Raw genomic sequence first — 11,052 nt, forward strand, 5'->3', positions numbered from 1 at the left:
AATGGCGACACGCAGAGAAACATATACTCATGGAACGATGTGACAGCACCAGAGGACACGTGTTTCGCCGTGTTTACTTATTTGTGCCTTATTTGTGTGTGTGCCTTATTGGTCGGGATAGGTAGTTACAAGTCATAAATCTGCAGTCTGCTGCATCTGCGCCGAACACGAATATGACATAAACAGTGTTTCTGAAGTTCGAGTGGTATTCCAAAGCAAATTTGGATTTACTGATAGCTGATATCTCGAGTGGAAGATTTCACAGTAAAACAACAAGTATATTGGCTGCATTGGTACACACATTCACAGATCCAGCATGGCAGAGAAACTGTCCATATGTTTTGCTGCTTGTGTAGGGTTATGGTTGACCCGTCAGAAAGCAACTTGGGCAGCTGCTATGCCGAAAGATGGTGGTCCAAGCACTCAGAGTGGCTTATCAATTCTACTGTATCCATGCAGATGCTTTTTGGAAGCAGCTAGGAGTTTAGTGCTCATATCTGAGCAAAAATTTCAGAATAGTGATCAGAAACGTGAAAACTGAAAATTCTACCAGCCGAGATACTGCGTTTACGCCACTGGTGCGGTGCTATGCTATGCTAAGCGGCAGAATGGAATGGGAACTGGCCTACCTCTCATCGAGTGGGGAGCGGAAAAACGCAGTATTTATCCTTCTTGTCGGAACAAGCAAGCGAAGCAGACCTGCCTTCCACTTATCTGTCACTGAATTGAACTGCACAAGAATCCAAGATGTTCGGAGTTTTTCAGAGTCGGTATCGACAACATGTTAGGCGAAGGACACTAAAAACTATCGACAAGTCTGCTTGCCTTTAATTAGTATTGCCTCTTACTCTTAATTGCCTTCAACTAGTTCCACTCAATATAGTTCACCTTCATTTAGGTTAACCCTATGATCTCCTCTTTACATCTCCACTTATACCTCTCCTACTCTCTCCCCATACACATACAGCTATTTCCATTCCTCCTCCTAATCCACACTCCTAATGCTTCCGGATTAAAATGAACACGTGCTTCCACGGCGTATGGGTGACGTGTGTTAGCATCTGCCACCAAGGCTGTGGCGCGTTCGAGGGGGGTTCGTACATTTTCAATGGGGTCGCAAGCGATGCAGTGATTTTCAGAGATAGTCTAATATCAAACGCTATGGTGATTGACTTGTGGCGTTTTACTACATTTCGGGTGCACGTTTTCCAGGCACATTGCAAGTTCGCCCACCAACAGTGGACGAGAGATCTTCTGAGACTGCGGATGTCAGAGCTAGGATGCATTCTGCCATCGACAGGAGAGACGTCGAGCAAGTGCGAAAGTATATGCAGGATAACCCTTTGCTAAAGATGTGGCTCAATCCACATACGGATGAGTCGGCTTTACATCGAGCTGTGAAGAAGAACGCATTTAAAGTGTATGGCCTTCTGCGGTCGGAGAAATGTGAATTCAAGGACACTGACGAAAGCTATTGTTTGTCGCGCTTGAATAAGCTGCAAAGGTCAGAACTCGTGCGACAAGAACATTTTGTAACCCGGTCCCGGGAATCTCACATCCATGCTCTCAAGAGCAGATCGAAGAGCCAAGCCGCTTGTGAAGGATTTGACGAAATTCTCGATAACTTGTATCGTGCTCTCGACAGCAGCGACTTACTCCGGCCCGTGTTGAAAGTGGCATCAGAGGCCCCCCATTTGAGTATTCTCTTCGGCTTTGAGCAAGAGCACACCCACTGGATGACGGGCCACGGCAGTGAATGCCTCGGGTTAACTCTCCTAGAAAAACAAAGAATCTTTGTGGGAGCCAAGGGGCTCCACGGGGGACCAACGCAAGACACGAATGATCGCACAAATGAAGTCGCAGGGACCATGGCCCACGAGCTATGTCATTTGGCTCTATCTCTGGTATACAAAAATAAAGGAAGGCCCTATCGGCACAGGGATGCAATCAGAAGAGGCCATTACGCAAGTATCCTGGAGGACGCTAAAGGTAGAAAGCAAGACTTGCATTATATCTTAAAATGGGTATTTAATGAGGAAGCCGAAAATGAGGATGCCGAAGCAGAACTCATTGTTCGTGTTCCTCATATTCTTGCTCTTGATCCTACGGAAGGCGACAAAATCCTCGAGAAACAAGTCCCGAGACTCTACCAATTCTTCAAAGAGGACGTCATCCATGATATGGTACTTTGCACACAGAATGACTGTCCCATAAAGGAAAGCGAAATAATCAGGGAGTTCAACGCAAAATTAGGAAGGGCGTCATCAACAGAGGATCTGAACATAACATTTCAGACAAGGCTTCAGCAGAGCGTTCTTGTATATAAGCCGTTTGTTGTCCTTGCAGCATCGAATTTGTTGTTCCTCGAAGCAATGGTTAATGACCTCGTGAGAGAACAAGATGTTCCCTATCTGTTTCTCGAAGCATCACAGTGGAAGCAGGAAACACGTAAGATCCTAGACAAGAACAAGTGCAGGTTCTTGCTCCTATCGTGTGAGGGCAAAACTGACCTCCAAGGCATTCTTCAGTACTCAGAAAAACTGCATGACATCACCGGCACGAACGTCATTCTGCTGACGTCAAACACCAACCTGGAGCACTGTCGCCATGAGGTTAAAAAGATACCACTATCTGAGAGCGAAGTTGTCGAAGACATACAGTGTGCTAGTTATGAGAATGTGAGGCCAGTGTGCAAGAAAGCAATTATAGAAATGTCACAGATCGCACTTCAGTCTCCCGACCACCAGTCTTCTATTCACCGCATCCTAGATACGGATCGGTTTTTGGAAATTTGCCCCGAGAACACGTTTCTAACATTGTGCAGAGAAAAGGTTCTGCATTTTGGCCCACAGCTGAAGGCACTTAGCAAAAATGTGAGCAAGTGCTACATTGAACAAAAGTGTCGAAGGTCCACTGAAGTGGATTTGAGAAAGGTCGAAGAGCGTTCTAGGCACGACGCTTTCGCTATCCTCGGATGCACAGAGGAAACACTCCGGTCATTTCTACCAAAACTGCATGCTCTGAAGCGAATGAGCACCTTGGACAAGTTCGAGGAAATTGTCATTCTGGACAGTGGCGGTGACTACAACAATCTTGTTGACATGAAATACTACAAGGGGAAGACAGTTCACCTGCTAGAATTCGGTGATGGATGCTTAATGTGGAGAAAATCAAACGGCGCCCTAAGTCACCTTCCCATGATCGGTGAAGAAAACTGCTCAGCAATTTCTCTACTTGAAAGAAGTGAGAAAGTCGTCGTTGTGTCCGGAGACTCAGGAATGGGAAAAACCGTGTTGGCGACCTGGCTTTGCACAAAAATCAAGGACTCAGACAAGCAAGCATGGGTGCTTCATGTCAGTAACTATCCGCAGGTGCAAGAGGCTATGACTATACACAGTGGACAAACTGGTGTAATTAATTTCATACCGTTCGCGAAGTTGTGTGGCGTGTCAACAAGCGGAGTAGAGTTTGAACTGTTCCAGGAAAGCGTCACTGAGGGACGTCCGTTTAACGTGTGGGTCATTTTCGACGCCCTTGACGAAATTCAGGAGACCAGCCGGAAAATGATCCTTGATCTCACGAAGGTCTTGGTGAAAGCAAAGCTTTCTAAGATACTACTGTTCACACGCACCATATGTACAAATTCGATTCAAGATGAAATGCACGTGGTGTCTTTCCACATGAATCCGTTCTCCAAGGACGACCAAGCGCAATTTCTGCAGAAATACACCGATCAAACGCCATCTTCGCTATCCAATACTGAGGCCATTGACAAAACGTTCGAAAAGATACTTCGTCACGTTACAGTCAATTACAGCTCCATTCTAGGCAATCCTCTTCTTCTCCGAATGATGGCCGAGGTGGGGCGAGGGGAAACCTCTGATCCCGATTACTGCGGCTTGGTACAAAGCATGTTGAACTCTCATAATTGCTATCTACTGTTATCCGTGTACAGGTTGTTTGTCGAGTACAACTACCTGCGATATCGCAAAGAAAAAAAGAATGAGGATATAGGAAAAGCCGCCGCCCAAGATGATGACATGAGGTTGAAGCCGAAATTTTACGAGGACTATGGTCGCCTAGCAGTCAAGGCTGTTCTCTCCCAGGACGTCCTCAACGGACTACTAAGTGAAACTGAGTCGCGTGACTTGGAACCCAGTGGGACGCTAATGACGGACGTCAAGGAGAACAGGCTAAAACACGGTCTCATACAGGAATTGAGCAACGATGTGCCTCGCTTTGTGCATCACAGCTTCGCCGAGTTTTTCGCAGCAGATTCGCTCTTCAAGAGGCTACAAAAAGTGGATGCTAGAAGCCGTGAAAATATGACACGTATAGTCTCCAGGTTGTATGGAGAATCTAGCTATCAGGGCATGTTGAGTTTCTTGGATGGTTTAGCAGCAGAGCGACACGTAGTACACGGCAGTATTATGAATAACGACCTAGAGAGCTTCAAAGAAGCTCTAGAAAATGATTGCTCTCTAGACAGCCTCGAAAGAACGCCTCTGCACGTCGCGGCGCTGCACGCTGATCACGATATCTTAAAGTATATTCCCGTTAATGAAGCGCTGGCACAGAAAGATATGATAGGTATGACACCTCTCATGTACGCTGATCAGATTCAATCCTGGGACAGATTAGACGCCTTCTGCGCTCGTGGTGGCGGTTTTCCTCTCAATTGGTTTGAACAACTACCGACGGTGCTCGCGAACCTCATCTCTCAACGAGGTCTTAATAGTTTCTTTTTACAAGACGTCGTTTACGCGCGACGTAAGGGACTGTTATCTGTGCTGCTTAGAGAGTTTTGCAAAATTAAGATATATTCCAGTGACACCTGCATTGAGAGTGCACCACGATACTTCATGGAAAACGACTGCCCCGATCAGGACGTGATATATACCCCTGTAGATATTGACCGTATTAATTTTGCCGGTTTCTTTACGCCTTTATATATCAGCATCAATGATGACGAACTTGATATTTTCCAGATGCTTCTTCCTTATTCCTCACTAAACTTTAGTGATAGGTTTGAACAAACAGCGTCCAGTGAATGCGTTGCCCTCGGTCGTACGGACATGCTGAAGCATCTACTCCCTTTAACACCTGTATTACCGTACCGCGATGTATGTCAGAGTAAACCTGATACTGTAGACGTTCTACTCCCACATTTGTTGGCCGAATTCACTATTACGCGGGGCCTCTTGCATAACAGCATTGATATGGGACACAATAGAGTAACGAGAGCTATTCTTCCTCACACTGATGCAAGTGATCGCAATATGCATCGAGGCAAAACGGCTTTACAAGTAAGCGTGAACTCTGGTTACTTGGGTGGGGTGAGACTTATGCTGCCTTACTCTGACGTTTATGGAATTGACATGCATGTCCTAGCTCCACTTCTCATGGATGTTGACGACAGAGATTCACTGCATAGACGGATACTACGTAGGATACGACAGTTGGAGGACGTGGTAGACAAAAAGGGGAGTAATGACGCATTTGCCATTGCACAACTCCTCATTCTTCACTCGAACATGGTCTCTCTTAACATTGACGCCAAAACAATTCTACTGATTGGCATCAAGTGTAGAAACCCCCTTGCCACTTTCAAACTATTTCTTCCTCATCTGTCAGGCACATCCCATGATATAAGACAACAAATATCAGCCCATTATCCTTTAACGGCTGGAGAGCAAGGTATCCTAAAGTATCTCATTTCTTACACTCCGATTAACACTCCCGGTGAGGATGGATATACACCACTCGCTACCTGCTGCCGTAATGGATACTTGACAGCGGCGAAGCTTCTCGTTCCTCTTACAGCATTTGGCGAACTTGAAAGCTTACCACTGCAGGGGAGTGTGCTCAGAAGCAAGTGTGATATCGTAGAGATGATTCTCCCCCACTCCTTCAAACATCAGTGTAACAGAGCTTTATCAATGGCGATTGATGTGACAGACATGAATACGATGAAATTACTCCTACCCGTTGCTGATGTGAACGGTCTTGCAATGATGACTAAGTGGCGTGGAATTGTGAAGCGAGGTGACTGGGCATCGGTGCAGCTTTTTCTATCTTACACGAATACACGTGAGAGCGACATCAGCCAGAACGTATGGTTATTGTTCAGTGCCTGCAAAACGTCGAAAGAGCAAGAAAAAGATGAGGAAGAAGAAGAAGACGAAGAAGAAGAAGCAGGGGCAGAAGAAGGAGAAGAAGAAGAAAATGAAGAAGAGGGGGAGGGAGAAGAAACGGAAGAAGAGGAAGAAGATGATGATGACGACAGTGATGAACAGAATGGTGAAATGCGCGATCTACATATCACGATATTAAAGCTGCTTATCCTCCACTCGAACTTTAATATTGTGGATGCAGGCCGTGCGCTGCCACTCGACCGGAGCGTCCCAAGCATTCAGATGATGGAGCTGCTCTGCCCTGATCCTTCGCTGAAAAAGCTAATATTGCCACATTCGGCACTCAGGACCCGTAGTATAAGTGTAGCAGAGTTCATGCAGTGCGTTGCAATCACTGAAAAGCAGGATGTACTAAGGTATATCATTTCCATCACCCCAATTAACACTCCGGATGAAAACAGAGATACACCACTGGCTTACTGCAGTTGTAATGGATACTTGACAGCGGTGAAGCTTCTCCTTCCTCTTACAGCATTTGGCGAACTTGAAAGCTTACCATTGCTGGGGAGTGTGCTCGGAAGCGAGCGTCGTGTCGTAGATATGCTTCTCCCCCACTCCTTCAAACATCAGTGTAACAGAGCTTTGTCAATTGCGATTCATATCACAAACATGGATACGATGAAATTACTCCTACCAGTTGCTGATGTGAACGGTCTTGCAATGATGACTAAGTGGCGTGGAATTGTGAAACGAGGTGACTGGACCTCGGTGCAGCTTTTTCTACCATACACGAACACACATGAGAACGACATCAGTCAGAACATACCATTATTATTGAATGCCTGCACAACGTCGAAACAACAAGAAAAAGGTGATCAAGAGGATGAAGAAGAGGAGAAGGGAGGAGAAGAAGTGGAAGAAGAGGAAGAAAGTGATGATGACGACAGTGAGGAACAGAATGGTGAAATGCGCGTTCCACGTATCAAAATATTAAAGCTGCTTATCCTCCACTCGAGCTTTAATATTGTGGATGCTGATCGGGCTCTCTCACTCGACCGGAGCGTTACAAGCATTCACATTATGGAGTTGCTCTGCGCGGATCCGTCACTGAAAAAGCTAATATTGCCACATTCGCCACTCAGGACCCGCAGTATAAGTGTAGCAGAGTTCATGGAGTGCGTTGCAACCACTGAAAAGCAGGATGTTCTAAGGTATATCATTTCCTTCACCCCAATTAACACTTGGGATGAAAACGGAGATACACCACTGGCTTACTGCAGCTGTAATGGATACTTGACAGCGGTGAAGCTTCTCATTCCTCTTACAGCATTTGGTGAACTTGAAAGCTTACCATTGCTGGGGAGTGTGCTCGGAAGCGAGCGTCGTGTCGTAGAGATGCTTCTCCCCCACTCCTTCAAATTTCAGTGTAACAGAGTTTTGCCAATTGCGTTTGATATGACAAACATGAATACGATGAAATTACTCCTACCAGTTGCTGATGTGAAGGGTCTTGCAATGATGACTGAGTGGCGTGGAATTGTGAAACGAGGTGGCTGGGCCTCGGTGCAGCTTTTTCTACCATACACGAACACACATGAGAGCGACATCAACCAGAACATACCATTATTATTGAATGCCTGCACAACGTCGAAACAACAAGAAAAAGGTGATCAAGAGGATGAAGAAGAGGAGAAGGGAGGAGAAGAAGTGGAAGAAGAGGAAGAAAGTGATGATGACGACAGTGAGGAACAGAATGGTGAAATGCGCGTTCCACGTATCAAAATATTAAAGCTGCTTATCCTCCACTCGAGCTTTAATATTGTGGATGCTGATCGGGCTCTCTCACTCGACCGGAGCGTTACAAGCATTCACATTATGGAGTTGCTCTGCGCGGATCCGTCACTGAAAAAGCTAATATTGCCACATTCGCCACTCAGGACCCGCAGTATAAGTGTAGCAGTGTTCATGCAGTGCGTTGCAATCACTGAAAAGCAGGATGTACTAAGGAATATCATTTCCTTCACCCCAATTAACACTTCGGATGAAAACGGAGATACACCACTGGCTTACTGCAGCTGTAATGGATACTTGACAGCGGTGAAGCTTCTCATTCCTCTTACAGCATTTGGTGAACTTGAAAGCTTACCATTGCTGGGGAGTGTGCTCGGAAGCGAGCGTCGTGTCGTAGAGATGCTTCTCCCCCACTCCTTCAAATTTCAGTGTAACAGAGTTTTGCCAATTGCGTTTGATATGACAAACATGAATACGATGAAATTACTCCTACCAGTTGCTGATGTGAACGGTCTTGCAATGATGACTGAGTGGCGTGGAATTTTGAAACGAGGTGACTTGGCCTCGATGCAGCTTTTTCTACCATACACGAACACACATGAGAGCGACATCAACCAGAACATACCATTATTATTGAATGCCTGCACAACGTCGAAACAGCAAGAAAAATGTGATGAAGAGGATGAAGAAGAGGAGAAGGGAGGAGAAGAAGTGGAAGAAGAGGAAGAAAGTGATGATGACGACAGTGAGGAACAGAATGGTGAAATGCACGTTCCACGTATCAAAATATTAAAGCTGCTTATCCTCCACTCGAGCTTTAATATTGGGGATGCAGATCGGGCTCTGCCATTCGACCGGAGCGTCGCAAACATTCACATAATGGAGTTGCTCTGCCCGGATTCTTCGCTGAAAAAGCTAATATTGCCACATTCGCCACTCAAGACCCGCAGTATAAGTATAAGTGTAGCAGAGTTCATGCAGTGCGTTGCAATCACTGAAAAGCAGGATGTACTAAGGTATATCATTTCCTTCACCCCAATTAACACTTCGGATGAAAACGGAGATAGACCACGGGCTTACTGCAACCTTAAGGGATACTTAACAGCCGCGATGCTTCTCCGTCCTCTTACAGCATTTGGCGAAATTGAAAGCGTACCATTGCTGGGGAGTGTGCTCCGAAGCAAGTGCCGTATCGTAGAGGGGCTTCTCCCCCACTTTTTCAAACATAGCATCGACATCGTGTTGCGAGTTGCCGTTACGCTCGGGCGCGCGGATGCCATGAAATTGGTTCTTCCCCATGTTAATTTGAACGCCCGTACAGTAATGAAAAGGACGGCGTGGCATGATAGCGTGCGCCGAGTTGACTGGGTATCCGTGCAGCTCTTTCTGCCGTACACAGGTAGACACGAGAGTGACATGAGCATAAACACGGCGCTGCTGTTGAATGCTTGCAAAGAGTCGAAACCCAGTGACGAATCATCGAAGGGAAACCATAAGCAGACCGGGGAAATGGACGCTGGAGTTGTCAAAGTATTGAAGCTGCTTATCCTCCACGCGAGGTTCAATATTGTGGATCGGGCTCTGCCACTCGACGGGAGCATCAAAAACATTCACATGAAAAAGTTACTACAACCGCATTCGAAGATCAAGGAGCCTCGGCTTGTTGACACATTGCGTAGCGTACGCCGCATGCGGAAACTCTCTCTGCAATATTCATTGTTTTTATAGTCACCACAGATGTTCCATTACGCTTTACCTGTTCGATTTGCCGTTCTTTCTGTCGTCATACCATGCTGCAAAATCATTACCGCTTTAACGATCATCTACTCTTCTCATCAATCTGACAATTTTTGCGTCACGGTGTCGTTCTCGATTGATGTTCTTTTTTTTATATAGTGTCGTTTTCCTCCAACGGTTGCGTCGTCTTGATGACTTTTCATGTGGCCTCTTGCAGTGGACTTTAATGTTGTAAAGCTATCTCAGTCTGTCCATTCTCCACAACGCTAACGAACGGAGTAGTATCCACTTGCCAGGAAATGACACTTCCTGGAGACACAGTGCATGCATGGGGACATTGTCCCGAGTTTATATCATCTACCCATCCCAGGGGCACACTTCAGCTACACAACGGTATCATGCGTAATAATAGTAGTATTAACAACAATATAATGACGCGTTATAACATCGCCAGTGTATACCTGCTTCTTCGTAGACCACGCATTCAATGTCTTCCGGTAATAAATATTGATGGCAGTTGAGTTGTCTCGCTGATGTGCTTTTTTTTATGAAGATTAGATATTGGTCATGAGACTGTTTATGTTCTGAGGCTGGCACACAGAGAAAGGACAAATGCATACAAAGCCTCGAGTGCCTAAGAAATGAATCATTAAAATATCGAGTCACTGAAAAGGTTAGCCTTCTCAGTGAATTCCTTCTTTCATCATTAATGTATTAGGCACTTGAGGCTTTGTATGTATTCGTCCTTTGTGTGTGTTCCAGCCTCAGAACGTCAGCTGTCTCATGTTCAACAGATGCCGCTGGCATCGATCTCGTCACATGAATGTGTGTATGAGTGAGAAAAATGTAAGAGTGAAAGGAGGATGAGTGAGAGAGAGTGGCTGGTTTGTCCTTTCAGATGACGCACCTTTAGAAGTCGCTGAGGAGGTGTGTCAGATTAGCTCAATTGGTGGAGCCCTGGACCGGTAATCCAGAAGATGTGGGATCGAGTCCTACAGCTGGCTAACATTTTCAGTGACTTGCTTCTTTCATCTTAGATATTGGTGTTTGCGAGCGTTCCAGAAGCTTAGATATCGCTCATCATAGAACATTTCTGCAACGGGATGCCAGGAAAAAAAAATCACTGTATTTTGATGTTCAGAAGGGTTTTTCTTCGTGACAACAGATCCTGAGGTACCGTAGAGCCACAGAGTGATCCAAGGAGCCAAATGTGATCCAATGTTAGTACAAATTTTGCAAGCCAAGGTAGCCACGACCGTCCCGAGCTTGGCCAAACTTCTCCCTTCCGGCGTGGTATCCGTTTCTTGGCCAGCTAATGCATGCCCTTCGGTTGGCCACGGTCTACACCCACGTGTCCTTCTGCTGTATATGCCTATAGACATATACGGCA

General features: G+C 45.9%; 1 protein-coding gene across 2 annotated transcripts in view; it reads left to right on the plus strand.

Annotated features, from left to right (window-relative positions):
• The window catches only part of LOC135379095 (uncharacterized), a 51,991-nt gene extending 41,808 nt beyond the window's left edge, over positions 1-10,183 (plus strand). For both annotated transcript variants that reach the window (XM_064612349.1, XM_064612350.1), the window contains one exon: positions 1,213-10,183. In XM_064612349.1, coding sequence (XP_064468419.1) covers positions 1,213-9,653 — 8,441 coding nt within the window. In that variant the 3' untranslated portion in view covers positions 9,654-10,183. The remainder of the gene's footprint in view (positions 1-1,212) is intronic.
• Positions 10,184-11,052: the final 869 nt, after the last annotated feature.

Source organism: Ornithodoros turicata, chromosome 1, assembly GCF_037126465.1.
Source record: "Ornithodoros turicata isolate Travis chromosome 1, ASM3712646v1, whole genome shotgun sequence".
Taxonomy (NCBI): Eukaryota; Metazoa; Arthropoda; class Arachnida; order Ixodida; family Argasidae; genus Ornithodoros; species Ornithodoros turicata.